At 54.8% G+C, this 19,390-nt stretch overlaps 3 protein-coding genes across 11 annotated transcripts; 1 reads left to right on the top strand and 2 right to left on the bottom strand.

Moving 5' to 3' along the window:
• Positions 1 to 357: 357 nt before the first annotated feature.
• PLPPR2 (phospholipid phosphatase related 2) lies at positions 358 to 8,753 on the bottom strand. Of its 6 annotated transcripts, XM_053910829.2 has the most exons (11): positions 8,664 to 8,753; positions 7,189 to 7,363; positions 6,737 to 6,785; positions 6,400 to 6,480; positions 5,292 to 5,480; positions 5,033 to 5,168; positions 3,962 to 4,233; positions 2,835 to 3,011; positions 2,154 to 2,276; positions 1,786 to 1,837; positions 358 to 1,672 (listed from the first exon to the last, which is right to left on the bottom strand). In XM_053910829.2, the coding sequence occupies exons 4-11, from the start codon at positions 6,463 to 6,465 to the stop codon at positions 1,329 to 1,331; spliced, it is 1,359 nt and encodes a 452-aa protein (XP_053766804.1). In that variant the 5' UTR covers positions 6,466 to 6,480; positions 6,737 to 6,785; positions 7,189 to 7,363; positions 8,664 to 8,753; the 3' UTR covers positions 358 to 1,328. The 6 variants fall into 6 exon arrangements, with proteins under 6 accessions (XP_053766804.1, XP_045048490.2, XP_024412761.1 ...); XM_045192555.3 differs by lacking the exon at positions 6,737 to 6,785; XM_024556993.4 differs by lacking the exon at positions 6,737 to 6,785 and having other exon boundaries at positions 2,170 to 2,276.
• A 30-nt stretch (positions 8,754 to 8,783) lies between these two features.
• On the bottom strand, positions 8,784 to 16,210 carry CCDC159 (coiled-coil domain containing 159). The gene is made up of 13 exons (XM_045192561.3): positions 15,624 to 16,210; positions 13,894 to 14,012; positions 13,571 to 13,800; positions 12,781 to 12,814; positions 12,365 to 12,453; positions 12,192 to 12,273; positions 11,819 to 12,014; positions 11,219 to 11,286; positions 11,058 to 11,134; positions 10,596 to 10,717; positions 10,292 to 10,374; positions 9,522 to 9,632; positions 8,784 to 8,915 (listed from the first exon to the last, which is right to left on the bottom strand). Exons 1-13 carry the CDS (start codon positions 15,626 to 15,628, stop codon positions 8,884 to 8,886), a joined length of 1,248 nt encoding a protein of 415 aa, XP_045048496.2. The 5' UTR covers positions 15,629 to 16,210; the 3' UTR covers positions 8,784 to 8,883.
• On the top strand, positions 15,960 to 18,403 carry TMEM205 (transmembrane protein 205). 4 transcript variants are annotated; one of them, XM_045192564.2, is made up of 4 exons: positions 15,960 to 16,026; positions 16,565 to 16,673; positions 16,788 to 16,951; positions 18,036 to 18,403. In XM_045192564.2, exons 2-4 carry the CDS (start codon positions 16,574 to 16,576, stop codon positions 18,339 to 18,341), a joined length of 570 nt encoding a protein of 189 aa, XP_045048499.1. In that variant the 5' UTR covers positions 15,960 to 16,026; positions 16,565 to 16,573; the 3' UTR covers positions 18,342 to 18,403. The 4 variants fall into 4 exon arrangements, with proteins under 4 accessions (XP_045048499.1, XP_024412766.1, XP_053766805.1 ...); XM_024556998.3 differs by having other exon boundaries at positions 15,987 to 16,097; XM_053910830.2 differs by lacking the exon at positions 15,960 to 16,026 and adding an exon at positions 16,157 to 16,176.
• The last annotated feature ends 987 nt before the right edge of the window (positions 18,404 to 19,390 follow it).

The following is a 19,390-nucleotide window of genomic DNA, read 5'->3' as shown; positions in this document are numbered from 1 at the left end:
CTCTGCATCCCCCTTCACTATCAGGACCCTCGAAGTCCCCTCACCCTATTCACTGTGCCCTCTGCACCCTGGCCATGGTCAGAAACAGGCCAGCTGCAGGGGGAAGATGGTCATGTGAGGCCCCTCACCGTGGGTCTGCATTTCACATGAAGAAACATGGGCACAGTGAGGTTAATTAACTTCCTTGAGGCCAAGAAATTACTGGGCCAAGCTTTAAACCCAAGTCGCTGGCTCACAGCCCGACAATGCCTTTCCACAATGGCCCTCAGATACACTGTAACAATACACTCACACCTAGACCCACAATTAAAGTCCTCCACACTCCAACACCTAGGGAAGGAAGGCATATGACCAAACTTCTGTTACAAACAGGTCTTTATTAAAGGTGACAAGGAGGGGCAGGAAAGGGAGTTGGTATCTCCTCTGCCCACTGCCTTTGGCTGCCCTCCGGGATGGGAAAGCCCTCTCTGCCCCACCCATGACCCCACGATGGCACATCTACATGAGGCTGAGGCATGGGGGCAGTGTGAAGAACAGGGGTGGGTTCCAAGAAGAAAAAGTCCTTTACCACAGCCCTAGTAAGTAGCAGAAGGGTTTGGGGTGACCTGGGCACAGGCAAAGGGAGACAGCACCCTGAACAAAACCTCTGAACTGGACACGCCCTGCATCAGTAGGGAGTTAAGAGGGACTGGGTGACAGGGTGCACATGGTGGAGGGACTGAGAGGGGAAAGGGTGCCCCAAGGATCCTGCCATGGGGGAGCCTGCCCCCCACCCTCTGGCTAAATTCTGATCCTGAGGAGAGAGGACCCAGTTACAAAGAATGACCACGTCTCCCTCCTCAATTTTGCACGTCCTTAGACATGGGCGGTCCCCCATTGGCTGGAATCATACCCACCCACCCTAGAAATTCTGAAAACCAAGGACTCCTATTGGTTGTTCATTTGCTGAACCCTGGCTGGAGTTGCCCTCTTGCCTGAGGATACTAAGGACTGAGGAGGAGGCTCCCATTGGCTGGAGTAAACTCCTGTTGGTTAGAATTCAAAGAACTGGAGGCTCCCATTGGCTGGGCAACAGCCAATGGGGTCAGGATTTGGCCCTTAAAAGAGCAATTATAGGTGGCAAGGGCCCACCTCCCACTTATGCCCACTTGGATGTCCCAGAAGGCAAGAGAGGCAGGGAGTCCCCCAAATGTCCTTCCAGCCATCCTCTGATATCTGGGCCTGGCTGGTTTGGAGACGGGGGCTTTGGCACTCACATGGTGCACACACACACACGTGTGACAGGGAATAAATGAGAACTGGGCAGATTCTGGGTGGGTGGGTGGGCTTCACAGCAGGTGGTCACGGCTAGCAAACAGGTAAGGACTGAAGTTGTCCCGGTGGAAGGGGGAGGGATAGAGTCCACTAAGGGTGTACAGGTCCCGCAGCAGGGGTGTGGGCAGCAGCAGTTTCCGGCCACGGCCGCCACCCCCGCCTGGCCCCCCAGGCCCAGGAGAGGAGGGTGAGGGGCCCTGGCTGGTGGTTGGTGCTGGCAGGGGCAGGGGCAGTGGCAGGGGCGTTGGCTCAGATCTCAACCGAGGGCGGGGCACACGGGGTGATGAACACATGGCTGGAGCCCTGGAGGACACACAACTTGGGATCAGGTGGCCACGGCGGGCGCAGTTCTGCGGCTCTGGGGATCAGAGATCAGGGAATTAGAAAGCTCGGGAGGTGGTAAGACCTCAGGCAGTGACCACCACCTGGAAGTCCCCCCATTTACCCTGCCCCCATTCCCTCGACACTCACTGGATGGGGTGAGCCGTGCCGGTGTCGAATGCGGCCTGCAGGCCTCGGGTTCCTGAGACAAAGAGGCAGAAGGATGGGGCTAGCAGTCCCCCGGGACCCACCGGCCACAACATAAGGGGCTCACTGGGCAGAGAGCCCAGTGGAAAAGACAACCAGATTCTCAGGATTATCCATGTCCCCTTGGCAGGAAGAGATGGGGCACACCCTTCTATTCTGTGGAACTGTCCCCCAGGTTTTATCTCCACTGAGATGAGTCATCCCCCAATGTCCTGAGACACTTCCCCCCCTTCTTGCCTGACTCCCTGCCTCCTTGGTCCCCCTCCACCCACCACCCTCTCCAGCCGGGAACAGTCCCCGGCCCCCCTTACCTGGGCTACACTTAACTTTTCGAGGGGGCTGTCCACAGTAGGGGCTTGGCTCAGGCCCTCCCAAGGGGAGAGCCTTCGGCTGGAGGGTGGCCGGCTCTGGAAGTTGTGCACTACGCAGGTGACCTGGGATAGAGGGAGAGAGGCAAGTTGAGGCTCGTAAGACAAGAGTGGTATAAATACTATCCCCATTTTTCAGATAAGGAAACTGAGACTCAGGTTTTCAGAGACAACTAGCATTTTAATGGTACTTACTTTGTCCTTTCCACTTAACTAAGTAGCTATTACTATTATTGTTTATTCCACTTGGCTGGAACTAGGAGGAGGCAAGTAAGGCCAAGTTGTGCCAGGGCAGGATCTGATCCTGCCTTTATTTAAATTTTTGATATTTTTGCATTAATTTGATGGTTTAAGAGTTCCATTAAAACATTATTTTTCTGGATTAGGGAGTGTTTTAGCACCCTTTTAAATGTTGCGCTCAAAGCAAGTACCTCACTTGCATCATCACCCCGATCCAGGTCCTGTTAGCACATTTTACAGATGAATATTCAGACAAGCTAATGTTAAAGATCTTGTCCAAGATCACAAAGTCCACACCCATCACAATCATGCAGCCCTCCCTCTCGGGCCAGGGAGACCTGATGGAGGGTCTACCATACCAGAATGGGTATAAAGGGGGCTCACCAGAAAGGTGGCAATGGCCGCTCCAGTCAGGAAGCCGGCCAGCACATCCGACCAGTGGTTACGGTACTCCGCCACGCGGACCACACCCACCAGGAAGGCGGGGCACAGTAAAGCCAGGCAGAGCGAGGGTTTGACCAGACGGGAGCCCTTCACCCGGAACACCAGCGTCACATACATCTGTGGGAACCGGAGACCAGTCAGACTACACAGACAGTGCAGTTGTGGAACCTAAGTGTCCACCGCATTTGGGGCGAGGGGGCGTGGCCAGAATCCCCAAGATCTGCATTGTAGCTGGAGGACGTGGTCAGAGGCTCCAGGGAACGGAGCTAGAGGATGAGAGTTCGGGGGATGGAGTCACGGATCCCCAGTGGGCCCTTACTGGGCTGGGGGTGTGGCCAGATCACCAAAGAGCAGTGGAGCTCTCTGGGATAGTGCCTCCCAGAAACCAGTAACAGTTGGGGAAAAGCCTTTGCTGGGCTAGGTTGTGGCTGCAGAACCAGAGGGAGGAGTCGGGGCCCAAGGGGCAGGTCCAGGAGCTCCAGGAAGTAGAATCCCCAAACTCGAGGGCACCACTGAGTGGAATAGAAACTTGACACCCAAATTCCAGAAAAAGGAGTCCAAGCAACATGGGGTGTGTCCAGGGAAAAGCAAGGCTAAGTCAGGAAGTCCCAGCAGAGACAAGCCATGGGCGTGACCAAAACAATAAAGTCCAGGACAGAGAAGGGGGAGGCTTGAGAGCTCCAGGAAAGCCCATCCGCCCATTCTCCCAGCCAATATCCAGGACCTGTAGCATCCTGGGGACGTGGCTAGTCTCCAGACACAGTGTCCTGACCCCCCAGGGCGGAGCCAACAGCCTCCACTGAGTGTGGCATTACGGGTCAGGAGGCCGGGCCAGATACCAACAGACGCAGTCTAGAACAGCGGTAGAATCAGACTGGAAGGAGGGGAGAGAGCATGACCAGGGTGAAAGGGGAGCAGTCAGAGCTCCCTCTGGGCAGACTCCGCCTTATGGGTGGGGTAACAGCACTGGGGCGTGCCCTCATTCCAGTGGAATCAGAGGCTCCAGCCTGCAGGCTGCCCCTCGAGGTCCCCAACCCCCACTGCAGGGCTCTCATTTTGGGGCTCACCGCTGTGTAGGTAACCGCGTAGGCGCAAAGAGCGGCATCCTTGCAAGGGAAGGCGCGGCGTGCAGCGGCCACCAGGCTGGGGCTGCCAGCACAGGCACCCTGGTCGGTGACAAAGCGGTCAGGCCCTGGCCGGTCTGGTGAGGGCGGCAGGCAGCCCAGAGCCGTGTAATTGGGGCGGCACACGGACAGGAAGTGTGGTGTAGGGTTGCCGGTCACCACCTGCCCCGCGTTGGCGAAGATGGTTGTGGTGAAGAGGCCGAAGGAGTAGACCCCTGAAGATGGGGTAGGAAGGGGATTCATTTCGGGGATGCTGCAGTGGCCCTGCTCCTGTGAGCCCCCTTATGACTCATCTGGGCCTTTGTCTCCTTGTTCCCGTGACCACCATTATAGCACCTGGGACTCCCCTTAATGTTGTACCCCATTATAGCTGGGCCACCAAGATGGTACTCTGGGCCTCTTGCTTCTGTCCCTCTCAGATTACCACTGTGTCAGAAGTGGGCCCTCCCCTGCAACCCCATTGTACCTGGGCTGGGACCCCTCAACAGCATTAATCAGTAGTGGACCCATGCCTGGGACCTCCTAAGACCACCCTGATGGCATTTCTGGTCCTCTTTATACCTGCCCTGGACTTGCTACTACTGAGTTATTCTGGTTTCCTCTGGATCACCAATAAGCCAGAGCTAGACCTCTGGCCCTCTGCCACAGGGACCACCATTATTGGTGAGCTGTGCCCCTTCCCCTACCCCATGGCAACCCTCTGTGTCTGGGACTACATTTAAAGCACAGCTGAGGTCTCATTTCCCATGGTGTTTGGCCTACACCTGTGTCCCCCTTTTCTGACTGAGATTCTCCTTGTGGCAATTTGGGCCCTCCTCTTCCAGTTGCCACGGTTAGCTTAGGCCCCATCTATGTCCCTAAAACCTCCATCATGCATGGCCTGAGTCCAAGTCCCTTTTTGGCCCTGAAGGCACCATCATGACTATTCTAGGCCCTCTTCCCCCTGGAATCCTGACTGTGGCTGAGCCTGGATCATATCTCTTTGCATGGCTGAATCCTGGCCCCATCACTCACCCAGGAAGCGGACCAGCCTTCTCAGCGGGGGGCTGAAGCGGCAGCAGGCCCCAGACACAATGGTGCTCTCCCCAATGATGGGGATGGCTGAGGGTGGTGCGGGGAAAAAGGCACGTGCCAGCTCCCCCAGCAAGACCTGTGGGTAAGACCAAACAGGGTCTTCCTGGTCTTCAAGCCCAGCCTTCTGCCCACCTCCCCGTGATCTTTCTGCCTCCTAGGAGGTTCTCCCACAGTCTACGAAGGCTACCCCCAGTCTCACCGTGAGGGTGGGCCCAGCGGTGACCAGAGCATAGATAAGTGCAGGAGGTGCTCGGCTGGCAGCCTCAGGCCCCGGATAGGGCTTGGCATAAGTACTGTCATAGCAGAAGAAGCCCTGGGTGTGCACAGGAAAGGTGTCTGTGAACTCCAGGCGGTAAGCAAGCAGGACCACCACACCCAGCAGCACCGACTGCCGCCCAGCCAGGGTGGAGAGAAAGACGGAGAGAGACAGAGAGAAAGGAGAGAAGGTCAGGCCTGAGCTGGGGACATGGAGACACACACACACACACACACACACACACACACACACACACAGACGGGGCGGTGGGGGGAGAGATCAAGACTGAGGGAGATAAATGGAGTAAAAGTGACAGAGAGGTGGGGAATGGGGCTGGAGAAGTGTCAAGGCCTGGGAGACACACAGTAAGAGATGGAGATGGAGATAGAAAAATAGAGAAGACAGAATGGAGGTGAGAGGAGAGAGGAGGGAAGAAGAAAGAGAAAGAGAAGGGACTTGAACAGTAGAATATAAAGAGAATGAGAGAGGAAATGAGGTTGGGGCAAGAGAGTGAGGATATGCCTGAGATCTGACCAGAGAGAGATCCAGAGAAACGGGTGGTGGAGTGACAGAGCACCAGGGAAAGAATTACTACTAGTAGGACGAGCAGCTGCCACAGGTATAACCCTTACTGTGGGCATGGTGTCATGCTAAACCTCTTCTGTGAATAAATACATTTTACCTTCTAAGTATGCCTCTTTGACAGAAGCGGAAACTGAGGCTCAGGAGGATATGTGACATGCCCAGAGTCCCAAAGTAAGGATGGGAAGAGCGTGACTGGAACCCTGGAAGTGCCACTTCTGAGTTCAAGCTTATAGCCACATCTCAAGAGAAAGGGAACTGTAATCTCACCCCTGCCCCCCCCCCCCCGAGACAGGGAGTGAGAGATCAGGGAGAGAGAAGACAGGACTGGAATCAGGACGATGGAAAAATGGGTTTAGGTAGGGACCTGGCAAGGATGAGGGAGACTGAGGTTGGGCAGAGAGGGGACAGGAAGACAGGTACACCCTCTTCCCCATTGAGGGTCTGAACAAGGTACCGGGCTCCTCACCTCTACGAAGACAAAGCAGGGAATGATGGAGAAACTCCTCTTCAGCTGAGGTCTCCCTCCCGCCATGGTGAAGGCCCAGGCCTGTGGAAGTGGGAAGGGAGTGGAGTGGCCAGGGTGGGGCCCAGGGGGAAGTAGGGTAACTGGTCCCTGTAGAGTCCTCGGGCCACACCTCTGCATATCCAGGTCTTAACCTTGCCTCTGCCCATGGGGGACACTAGCCTCCCCTGACACGACCTGCTCAGCTCAGCCTATTGCAGGGCAGGGTGGGGACCCCAGAGAGAGATCCTCTAGTGGTCTTCACCCCCTACAACCTACATAGGAGATTATGACCCCATACCTTTTAGGAGGGACTCTCCTCCCTACCAAGCAGGACCCCTCCCCTTGGCCTGTAGAAGAGAATTCTCCAGCTTAATGGGGACAGCTCCCCCACAGAAGAGAATCCATTTAGAAGGGTCCTCATCCCTCACCAGTTTTTAGGGGACCCCATCCTCTTTCCCTACATGCTTTTTACCTTCTAAGTAAAACCTCATGGTCCTTGTCCCCACCTCTGTCAGGCCCCTCCCTTGAGCCACTCCCCCCATGGCCCACAAGGGCCTTTCTCCTGTCCCTATGGTTTGTGGCTTACGGCCCTCCTCTCCCAGCTGCCTCTCTCTCTCTACCTTCTTCCAGCCCATCTGCCTCCCTGTATCATTAGGGGCTGTCTGCTCGCCAGGTGCTCCCCCCTACCCCCAGCACTGAAGGGCTAACAGAGTCACAAGTGCATGACCCATGCTCCCAGCCTGGCCTCACCTGTGAAAGAGCGCTACGGCTTCCCACAGGCAACCACCATGCCCATGGACTCACAGCCGCCCCTGGAAGCCAGCAGGGCAGTGATGGTCACCCCCATTGCACAGATGTGGAAACTGAGGCGCAGGCAGATGCGGGCAGGCACTCTGGGTCCAGTGCTCCATCCACGAGGCTTGTTCTTCAGTGTGACATGTGGCAGAGGGTTGCTAGAGGTCCCAGATATCTACCTGGCCATAGACCCCTCACTCTCCCAAAGACACAATCACTTGCACTGGCATCCCCAGAGCACACAACTCAGCCACAGCCTCCATCCCAATCCCCCCCCCAAGCCATGGCCCAGCATTCATCCGTCTCACCGACATGGACCAAGCAAGCACCTGCCGCATTCCAGGCACTGTGCTGGGGGCCAGCCTTGTGGTGAATGAGGCAGGCCCCTTGTTCAGACAGGTGCCCAACACCCACCCCACACTTAACTGCGTACTCGTACACACACATGGCACCGTGTGCACGCAGCCTGTCACAGACACCCACACAGATCAAACAACTCCCCACACCCCCGACCAACACACAGTCACAGGGACACAACAGGAAGTCCTCCACATACCTCATGGCTCTGCACACAGCCCCACCTGAGCCCTCACCCCTCAGGGATGTGGACTCAGGGCTGCTAACACACTTCAGAGTAACATCAAAAAGAGAGTCACCACACACAATAGGGGGTCACAGGACCAGTCATAGTGTCACACCCCCAATTATAAGGCATTCAGTGACAACTACACACATTAACAGTTCTCATCCACACTGACAGCCATAGGAGAGCCACGCGGAGACACGGTGCTATACACTACCACAGTCACATGGCCACACAGGGGCACATACATGGACCATGACAGATTCACACACAGAGCCACACAAGAGAGATGCATGATCACAGCCACACACTGGAATGCAAAAATGGCTCTCCCCCACACCATCAGAAGGAACACACAAGAACAGCCACACAACGACAGTCATACACACAACCATAGATACCAAGGCAGTCACACAATCACAGTGATAGCCGTCACAACGACACAGCCATACACATAACATCAGTGACACCTGCAATGACAGCCACACAATGACGGCCACAGGAGACAGTCACACACATACACCACACAGACACCCCAGAAGCCACACAATCACAGCTATACAGACACACAATGACAGTTACACAACCACACACTGACACATAATGACAACCATACAGTCCTGGTCACACTCACCACCACCGCTTGGCTTGTCAAGCCCGGGATTCCCTCCCCATGCTCCTCTCCCCCAGCCCAGTCCCCACACTCCAGCTCCCCTCCCCCTCTCCACGCGGACCCGCAGGGGACCTGACCAACAGGATCCGAACCCCAGGCGGGACAGACAAACCAAGGAGGGTCGGAAGCTCGTGAGAGAGGGTACAGGGGGCTCTTCAAGCCCCTCCCCCTCACCGGGTCAAGGGTGCTGCTGTCTGAGCTCCGGCTCCGCCTAGACGTCACCAGCACCGCGCAATGGACAGACTGATGGCTGGCCTGGCAGGCAGGCGGAGGCACAAATGAAGATTCAGTCGGTCTGATTCGGCTCCTTACCGCGCAGACTCCGTGGAGTGAGGGGCGGGGCCTTCAGGAGCTTTATTTGCATAATAACGTAGGCGGGGCCTCGCGATGGTCATTAGCGTGATATGAGGAGGGGCCTCGGTTGTCCTTTGGGACGGGGTGTGTAAGAACAGATGGGGGGAAATGAAGGCTGGAGATTGAGAGGGAGGACTCTGGGTGAAGGGAGGGTGAAGAGGGCGGAGTATGAGAGTGTGACTCTGGGTCACCACACTCCCTCTCTGGGCCTCAGTTTCCCCATTTAGGCACTAGGGGCAGCAGTGCGAAACAGCCTGTCTGGCCACTCACATCTGGACAGACCAACCTCTGATCTGTCATATACTAATCTGGCTTCACACCGTCCACTGATCCTAGGCCCACACAACCCTAACACCCACTGGGGTCTCCTGTCTCTCCCCAATACTAGGGAGTAAATGAGGGTGGGTCACTCTCAGGCACAAGAAGCAGCAGGTGCAACAGTCCACAGGTGGTGGAGGGTCTCAGCTAGTTTATTTTCTCTCTGGTGGGGTCTCTGGGCAGAGCAGCCCCTGCTGCTCAGGCTGTGGGGAGAGAAAATGGGTAAGGGCCAGGTCTGGTCCAGGGAACCCCAGGGCTGGCGGGCAGGAGCCCAGGGTTGGGAGCTGGGAGGGTGCCTACTGTGGGATTCCAAGGCTGGACTGGAAGGGCAGGGTGGGTGCAGCAGGGGAGGATACACACCGGGCGGGAAGGAGTGGCTTTTGCTGAATGGCTGGGAAGGGTCCTGGTCTGAGTCTGAGTCTGAGTCCCATGACGGGTGTGGAGGGCTCAAGCATCGGTGTTCCTTGTAGCCTGTAGGAGGAACAGGTGCTGTTCTGATGCTCCATGCATCAATCCTGAGTGTGACCCCTGAAAGACCCCCGAATATGGGTCAGTGTCCTTTGATCATGTCCCTTGAATATAACCCAATGTGACACCAAAGTATGACCTCGATGGCCCTTGAATTTTACCCCAATGATCCTTAAAAAAGACCCTGGTGACCATGAGTGACCCGAGTGAAATCTCCAGAGACTCCTTAATGTGACCCCAGATTAAAACCCAACAGAGGTGACCTCCAAATATGGAGGGGGAAGAGGGATTTAAGGGGATTAAGTGGTAATGGGAAAAAATACAATAAAGATTAAATTAAAAAAACAAAAACAAATATGGCCTGGGCTGGTATGGCTCAGGGGATTGAGCACCAGCCTTCAAACCAAAGGGTCACTGGTTTGACTCCCAGTCAGGGCACATGCCTGGGTTGAGGGCCAGGGCCCTAGTAGGGGGCGTGCGAGAAGCAACCACACATTGATGTTTCTCTCCCTCTCTTTCTCCCTCCCTTCCTATCTCTCTAAAAATAAATAAAATCTTAAAAATATATATATATGGCCTCTCAACATGATCATGACCTCCATCATGTGTGAAGCTGAAGAATGACTCGCCCCCAACCCTGGAGCATGGCTGAGCCCCCTCACCCCTGAGGCTCGCAGCCCTGGGGCGGACCCCCGAGGAAATGGTGAGGCCATCAAAAGAGTTCTGCAGCATGTGTACAGCAGACCTGCAGGAAGATGGGGAGCTGGGGAACCCAGGTGACTCTGGGCTTGAGGCTGGGGCAAGGGTGCTGTTGGGGTGGCAGGGGCAGAAGTGAGTCCTGGTTGGAGATGGAGGGCTGGACTCAGATGGCTTCCAGGTTTGGTGGTCACTGCTTGATCAGATTGGTAGCAGGGCAGGGCAGATAAGGGTCAGGGGTCAGAGATCAGAGTGGGAGCTGTGCATCACCATATGTCACTCAGCTCCTTCTGGAGGTCACCCCTCCAAGAATCATTGCCTCCTGATGGCATCTCCTCTGTCTCCAGCCAGTTGGATGTCTCACAGCCCTGCTGTTTCATCTTGGTTAAGACCTAGGGCCCAGAGAGGGGTGGGGGTGATGAGAGAAGAGCAGCAGTAATAGTAATGATGGTGTAAGGTGATAGTTACAAGGCACTTATTACATGCCAGGCTGCCTTCAAAGGGCTTAAGAGTTCATGCAGCTGCTTCTTCAGGTAGGGATGTTGTTACACCCATTACACATATGAGGAAACTGAGGCCCCAGAGAGGTGAAGAAACTTGCCCACAGTCACACAGCAGTAAGTGGCAGAGCTGAGATTTGAGCCCAGGCTTTCTGGTTCCAGTCCAACGATGAAGGCTGGCGGAGATCCCCATACCCCCAACTCCTGTGGGGTCCCTGTTCTCCCCTCTCACCTTACGGCACTTCACCTGGGTCTTCTGCATCTTCTGGATGTTCATCAAGTTCTCAGTGATCTCCTCCTCCTGTGCCTCTGTGAGGGGAAGGGACTCAGGGGGGCCAGACAGCAGGACAAACCCTCATCCCCCACCCCCAGCTGCCGGTTGCAGGCACTCACGGAGCTTCTGATAGATGAAGGTCACCTCCTCCCGAACCAGCTCCAGCTCCTCCCATAGGAATTTCTTGCTGAGGGGGTAGTGCAGCCTAGACCTACAGCCCCTGGCCAGCCCCTGGCCTCCTGGCCTCCTAATTTGTCCACCTGCCTCCTCCACCTTCCATGTACCCTTCTGTTCAACCACCTATCCCCACAGGCTCCAGCCCCTCCCCGAGCTGCCCACTCACCTTTCCCCTCCAACTACTATTCCCCCACCTCCCCTCCCTAGCCCCCAGCCCTCTCCTTCCAACCTCTAGCCTCCAATTCCCTCAGCCTCCTATAGCCTCCATCTCCCCACCTTCTGCCCTCCTGACCTCCCATATCCCCAGCCTCTGCCCCCCTCAACCTCCCCACCTCTCAGCTTCCTGCTCCCCTGGGCTCCTTCCCATCCCATCTCCAGCTTCCTATCCTCCCTGCCTTCTGGCCTCCCTGTCTCCCCCACCCCCAAACACACTGCTTGTCCCCTAAGCCATCCATCCCGCTTACTCAGGCCTCTCCCCTTTCCCCCCTTCTGGCCTTCCTTCCCTCCCACAGCATTCAGGCTCCCCCTCTAGCAACACCCACCTGTCTCGGATCTCCTGGGCCAGCAGCTGCAGGCAGCGGGTAGTGCGGGCCCGCTGCAACTCCTCACTGTCCCTCAGGGTCTTCTGCAGCCCCTCCAGGCCTTCTGCCAGGGCCCCATACAGTTCTTGCTGTCCCTGTTCCATGCCCCACTTGTTTCCATCCTTCTCTTTCTGCCTACTCAAGGGGCACAGGACTTCTACAGAAACAGTGGGAACTTGACTGAGGCCCAAACAAACCAAGCTCAGCTTTGCACCCACCTTGCCTTAGCCTGGCTGGATCCTGCCCCTGAACTCAGACTTACCCACTTCTCTCACTCTGACCCAGCTGACCCTGACAGCCTTCAGCCTGTCCTTGACCCTAGGCCAATCCTCACCTTCAAGCTGTTGGATCTTGATTTGCTGCAGGCAGCTCTCCTTCTCCAACATGGTCACTGAGTGATTTAGGAACTCAAAAGCCTGTTGGGGAAGAGGTCATGCCTGGAGGAGGGAGGGGAACAGAATACAGGAACAGAGATCACTGGGGGGAGGGCTGGCTCAGGAGGCTAACCTTGGTCTGGGCCTGTAGCTGGTTCTTGAGTGCCTCCAGTTCACATCTCAGGAGCTTCTGGGTGTCAGGAATCATCGTGGTGGACTTAACTGTGAGCAGAGTTATCGGTCAGCCAGGCTGGGAAGGGTGGGGGCAGGGGCAAGGTCAGGGCAGTGGTCAGCTGAGTGGTCAGGGTAGGGGTAGAGTCAGGGCACAAGGTCAGGAGCAGGAACTGACCAAGGCTGAGGTAAAGGCAAGAGTAAGGGTCAAGGTCAGAGACAGGCATGGAGGGTAAGGTCAGAGACAAGAGTCAGCTGATGCTGAGGCAGGACTGAGTGGGTGGCAATGGCAGGATTCCACAAAGGCTGGGGCAGAGGGTAAAAGTAGGAACCAGCAGGTCTTCCACACACAGTCTTGTTGGGAAGGAGGGTTCTCACCTTTGACTTTAGAAGAGCTGGTCTCCAGCAGCTTCTAGGGTAGGGGAATATGAGGGCAGTAGAAATTCATCCAAGAACTGCCTCCTTGCTCACCCCAACCCAGTGTAGGGGGTTTGGAAATGAGTTGAGTCTGCTGAGTTCTGAGTGTCCCACACCCTGAGTGCAGGCAAAGCTGCCTTGAGGCACATGTGGGTATTCCTCCCTGGCTCGTACATGCTCAGAAGTGTACTTATGTGGCTTGTACCCTGCACGTGTGTGCCTCTGGGCTGCCCCCGACAGCATGCACATGCAAAGCCCTGTCTCTGGCCTGGGATCAGGAAATGGCCCTCCTCCTTAGGGGCAAATTACATTGACAATGTCTGCAGGCAGCACTGACAGCAGTCACACATAATCCCGCCCAGGGGTAATAATACCTAATTCCACAACAGCCGCAGCCACACAGTCACAACCCCAGGCACAGCCATGCACCCCAGGTCATAAGACCCAGGGCACTCACTCGTACTCGTCTCCGGTATATAACCAGACACAGACACACAGGCAGTTATACCCAGAGACAATTACAGACGAGACTCCAGTAAGACACACAATCCCACATCCATTTCATTCATTCCCTCATCCATTAAGACACTTTCATTGCAGGCCTGCTGAGTGCTGGGAGGTGTTCTGGGTGCTGAAGACACATGGTAGGAGAGTTCTTGAAGAGGACAACCCTGCCTCCAAAACCCCCTCCCTAGGCCCCACAGCAATAGATTGCAGTGCAGCAGGAAGGGGTTTCCCGGGTGGGGGTGACCTTAGTGATGCTCTGACGCCTCTTCACAAGCTCCTGGTCATTACAGTGCTCCTGCGAGGAGTCTGAGTTGGGCAAGGGGGGAGACCCATTCGACCGAGGCCCTGAGTCCCTCCCTCGCTTCCAGTCTATACTCGTCACTGTGTTCTCTGAAGCAGCCGGCCCCAAGGTCTCTGGTTCTGGGGTTCTGGACCAGTGAGTTGTACAGTCCAAGGTCTTGTCCAGGGAAGCGCCTGGGGGTAGGTGAGTGAGCGCTCCCTGAGGACCAGCCCAGAGCACTCCAGCCCCTCCCATCTCCCCAGCCCTGGAGCAGCCCCTCAACGAACCCCAGTACTTGTCACACTTCCCGTTAGCAAGCAAATACAAGTTGGAGGACGAGGGAGATGAGCAGTAGCAGGGCACAGAGTAGTCAGGGTCCCGGGGTATGCCGGCCAGAAGAGGGTCGCTTTGAGTAGGGAGGACAGGGAGCTGCACTGAGACGAGCCCCCATGTCCCGGCACTCCCAGACCCTCCCTGACACCCCAGAGAGGCCTCCTGAATACAGGGCCTCCAGCTATAGTAGGAGCAGGATGAAAGATGGTCCCAGCCCCAGGGGCTGGGGTAGGCAGTGAGAAGAACCCCGAAGACCCCACAGGAGAAAGTGAAGCCTCGGAAGAGTCTAAAAGAAAAAAAAAGATCTTGCCGCCGGTTCGATTCCCAGTGGGGGCACATGCCTAGGTTGCAGGCCATGTCCCCATTGGGGATGTGCAAGAGGCAACCGATCGATGTTATCTCTCAAATGTCAATGATTCTCTCCTTTTCTTTCTCCCTCCCTTCCCCAATCTCTAAAATAAATAAATAAAACCTTTAAAAAAGAAGAAAAGATCTTAACAATGGGCCCTACAGGAAGAGCTTTCCTAGTAGGAAACAGCATGTGCAAAAGTTTGGAGGTGTGGAACCATGTGCTCTGTGATGGTAAATTCAGGTTGGAGGCAGAGTCCCAGAGGGCAGCTTAAGTAAGGCATTGAAAGCCAAGGAGGGGAGTTAAGACCTGGCTCCACAGGTAAATGGGAGCCATAGTGTGTGAACAGGAGAGGCAGGGCGTATCTAGTCAACAAAGCAGCTAAATTGGGGTTCAGGCCCATAGTGGATGAGGCTGGAAACAGGAAAGAAGTCAGCTCTGTGTTTCATGTCCACAGCCCCCTACCTGCACTTTCAGTGTAGTCAGAGCTGGCACAGAGTCACCTGGGGCAGGGCTGTCTGGAAAAACTTCCAGGTGAAGGGCTTCTTGCCCTGGGTCATACTCAGCCAGAAAGACCACACTCTAGGCATTTCTGTTCTGCCCTTGCTGAGCCCTCTGGTGTCCTTCCTCTGCCCAGTCCTCCTAGAAGATCCCTACATACCCTTCAAAAACCCCACTCAGCATTTCCTCTGTAAATTTCCTTAATCCTTTTTTAAGCTTATATTTTCTGAGCACCTCACTGAATGCTGGGCACCATCCTCAGCACTCATTGGGTCTTCATACCTATCCTGTGACAAAGGAGTTATTATTGTTCTACCTGAAATGCTCTAGACTACTTTTTCAAGAGGCACTGGAGACCCTCCAGCTGGAGGGCTTGGGTTCAAATCCTACTTCTGCCCCTTCCCAGCTGTGTGATGTTGGAAGAGTTACTGAAACTTTCCCTGCCTCAGTGTCCCCCCCATAACAATGGGATGTCATACTACCACATTATTGAGTTGTTGTGATTAAGTAAATTAATCCATACCAGTGCCTAACATACAGAAGCAGGAAACTCAGTGTATGTCCTTGAACGTCACGCTGAGAATTTGGGACCTGGGGACCATAGGAACACTGAGATGATTGGAAGGGGAAAGGGAAGACACTTTCTGAGTGCCAAGTGCAGGCAGATGCCCAGTCAAGCCCCCTCCCCCTCCCCTCCCACATCAGTTGTTCCTTGCGAAGACCCTCCTGGCAGAATTCTTGGGTGTGGGGGCGGGGTCATTATCCAGGGCCCCGCCCCCCGGGCTGTGAATCCCGCTCCGGTCCGGCTCCCGACTCCTTTCGACCCCCACCTACCACATACCACCTGCTCAAGCTCTCCCATCAGGGACCGCGAAGCCAGTCCTCAGCTGTGACGCTGAAATTTGATCCTGTGGGACACCATCCCTTTAAACCGCGCTGAGCCCAGAGATAGTCACAGAGAGGGGTGGGGCTGACTTTTAGCTCCGCCCCAGCCGATGCAGCCGTAGGCCTCATTGGCGCCTTTCCTCTTCCGCAGATCTTAGGAGCCGCCGTGTAATTGGGTAAAATTCTGGTAAGGGGGCGGGATTTTAGGCTGGTTTCTGCTAAACGATTAGTCAGTATCTAATAGGGCGGTACAGGAGGCGGCAGATTACGATTGGATTGGCCTCGGGTACAGCTGGGAGGCGGGACGAGCTATTGGTCCCACGAGGAGAGGTGGTGGAGGAGGGCCTTGGGGGTAAGCCGCCTGGCCCCAGAGATCCGGCTCCGTCGTCTCTGGTCTCGGACTTCTGGGTGTTGTGGGTTGAGGTCCGAATTTCTACCGGTGGAGTCGGTGTCTTCGATATGAGATTTGGGGGTTTCCCAGGATTAAATGGAGTCTCGAGGGGTGCTTTGGGGATCTTCATGGTGATATCCGGGATCTTGTTATGACAGAAGCAGTCTTTGCTGTTAGAAATGGGACCCCAAAGTGATATTTGGGAGTCGCTGAGGTGATCTCTGAAGATCTAGGGCTACGAACTTGAGGTCCTGGGGCTGAAATTTGGGGATGTCAGAGGTGGCATGGATGTTGGGGTCCAGAGATCTTGAGATCTTGAGGGCTGACACTTAGCGAGAGATGGGGTCGGGGGCTGTCGCAGGACTGCTGAGTCTTCCCCACCCTCATTCTTGGACTGCTGACCCTGAATATCTGCTGGATTGGCCTCGCGCAGACCCACAGGGTCTGAAGGCCACGTACCAAAGGTAAAGCACTGAGCTACCCTGTGCCTCCTTCCTAGGCGTGCAAGATGGAGGAAGGCGGGAACCCAGGAAGCCTGACTAAGGTGGTCCATCTACTGGTCTTGTCTGGGGCCTGGGGCATGCAAATGTGGGTGACATTCGTCTCAGGTAGGGACCCTCCATCTGGACGTCATGGATACCCAGGGTGGGGACAGGAAGGAGAGGGAGATCTGGAGAATCCTAGCAGGCTAACAGGTGTGTGTCCCCTACACCCCCCAACAGGCTTCCTGCTTTTCCGAGGCCTTCCTCGACATACCTTCGGTCTCGTGCAGAGCAAACTCTTCCCTTTCTATTTTCACATCTCCATGGGCTGTGCCTTCATCAACTTCTGCATCTTGGTTCCACAACACACCTGGGCTCAGCTCACATTCTGGGAGGCCAGCCAGGTATGTGGACTTGGGCTTCATTACCCTCTGAAGACTCATTCTCAGGACCCTGCTGAGCACCTATGGCTACACTTTTGTGAGAATTAAAGAAACGAACAAACAAAAATTGCCCCTTCTTCCTGGTGGATACATAGCTGGGCTCTGGCTACCTTCGAGCAGTGCACAGCCTGCACAACCATTCCCAGCAGCCCTGCCTGCCACCCAGAGCCTCTCAGCTGCCTGTTGCTCCCTGTCCTCCCTCTGTTTGGGCCATCTGCCAGCCTGTAGTGACTCAGCTGGGCTGGGGCACTGACCCCAGCTCATTGTCTAAAATTCCCAGTCCTAGCCGGACTGGGAATTTACAGTCCCCCACCCCCATCCACACATCTTCCCAGCCACCAGGTAAGGGACAATCTCTGCATCTCATATTTCTCTTTAAAAAAAAAAAAAATTGTTGTTCAAGTACAGTTGTCTGCATTTACCTCCCCTCCACATGCATCTCATATTTCTCTGTCCTGCCCTCCCTCTGGCCCCATTATGTTCCTCAGATGTGGGCAGGTAAAGCCTGACAGGGATTTCAAGAATAATCCCACAGACAGGAGAGGATTATGGGTAACCAGAACTTTAAGGACTTTTTATTCACTCCCAATGCCAGCTTCTGGGGTCTGGCCTGGATCCACAGAGGTGACAGGCCCTGTCTTAGGCTCTCTGTTTTGGGGGAATGAGGGGACATTTATTGTACCTTGTCCCAATTTGGAGAAGAGAGGTTCTGCCCCAAGATACCCTCAGTTTATGGGAACGGAGGAGAAGAGGAGACAAGGCTGTGTTCTGGAAACTTCCAGTCTAAGTGTCAGAAGACAGGAGGCTCAAAAGGTTTTAGGGGGATAGAGGAGATGGTGATATGGAGCTTTCCTTCTGGTTTCAGGGTATAAGAGCTAGAGTTCTGGTTGGGGTCCCTAGTCTGGATTTGGGAAAGAGGTGGGAGGCCTGGCTTTGACCCATGCTGTCCCCCATCCCCCGCTGAACTTTGAAGATGCAGAAGGACCCTCTGGAGGGCCCCTCCTGCCTTCCAGTCATAGCTCACCTTCTCCCACTACCCCTCCAGTTCTGCCTGCTGTTCCTGAGCCTCACGCTTGCCACTATCAATGCCCGTTGGCTGGAACCCCGAACCACAGCTGCCATGTGGGCCCTGCAGACCATGGAGAAGAAGCAGGGCCTGGGTGGGGAGGTACCAGGCCGCCACCAGGGCCCTGACCCCTACCGCCAGCTGCGGGAGCAGGACCCCAAGTACAGTGCCCTCCGCCAAATCTTCTTCCGCTACCATGGCCTGTCCTCCCTTTGCAATCTGGGCTGCCTCCTAAGCAATGGGCTCTGTCTTGCAGGCCTCGCCCTAGGTCTCAGGAGCCTCTAGCACTCACTGCCTCTTTGTCCCTGCTGGGGTCTCAAATGTTAATAAACCCTTCTTTGGAAATGGCTGCTGTTCTATTTCTCCAACCGAGAAGCAGGGGGAAGATTGGTGGACAAGCTCCAGACCTGAGGGTCTCCATTTCCCTATTCACAACGTGTAATGACTTGGAATGTTAGCTATTGCAGCTCCTAAGGCTTCCTATAATGGTGCCCACTCACTGAGCACCCACTGTTACCTACCAGGCATGGAGCTAATCATTGAACATTATTTGTAACAATAGCTGGTTCTGATCCCTAGGGAACAAGCATATTTCTCACCCCATTGACACTGGAGGTGGCCATGTGACTTGCTTTGGCCCATGAAATGTGAGCAGAGATCCCACCAGTCTTTTCCAAAGGGAAGGTACAATGGTCCCCTTATTATCCATGGGGAAAATATTCCAAGATCCCTAGTGGATGCCTGAAACCGTAGATAGTACCGAACCCTATATATACTGTGTTTTTTTCCTATACATACACACCTTTTCAATTAAAGAAAGCACTTTATGGCTTCTCGGGCATATCTCAGTTGCCAGCATCACTACTTTTGTGATTTGGGGCCATTATTAAATAAAATAAGGATTACTTGAACACCAGCACTGTCATACCATAATCGATCTAGTAACTCAGGTTGCTACTAAGTGACTAACAGGTGGGGAGTGTTCATAGTGTGGATATGCTGGACAAAGGGGTGATTCACGTCCAGGTGTGATGGAGAAGGATGGTGCCAGATTTCATTATGCTGTTCAGAATGGTGCACAATTTTCTACTTATAAATTGTTTATTCCCAGAATTTCCACCTGATATTTTCAGACCATGGTTGGCTGTGTGTAACAAACCACGGAGAGGAAACCGTGGATAAAGAAGGACTACACAAGGCAGTGCATGATTCCCCACATTTTTCCTTCTCTACAATAACCAGTGTGAGTGAGAAGCAAACCTTAGGTGCTGGGTGCCATGGGAGTTTTGCGGATGCTTGTTACTGAGCACATACCATTCCATCCTGACTGATGC

Source organism: Desmodus rotundus, chromosome 9, assembly GCF_022682495.2.
Source record: "Desmodus rotundus isolate HL8 chromosome 9, HLdesRot8A.1, whole genome shotgun sequence".
NCBI lineage: Eukaryota > Metazoa > Chordata > Mammalia > Chiroptera > Phyllostomidae > Desmodus > Desmodus rotundus.
The sequence above is the reverse complement of the archived record's forward strand: the minus strand, read 5'-3'. Positions and strand labels throughout refer to the sequence as shown.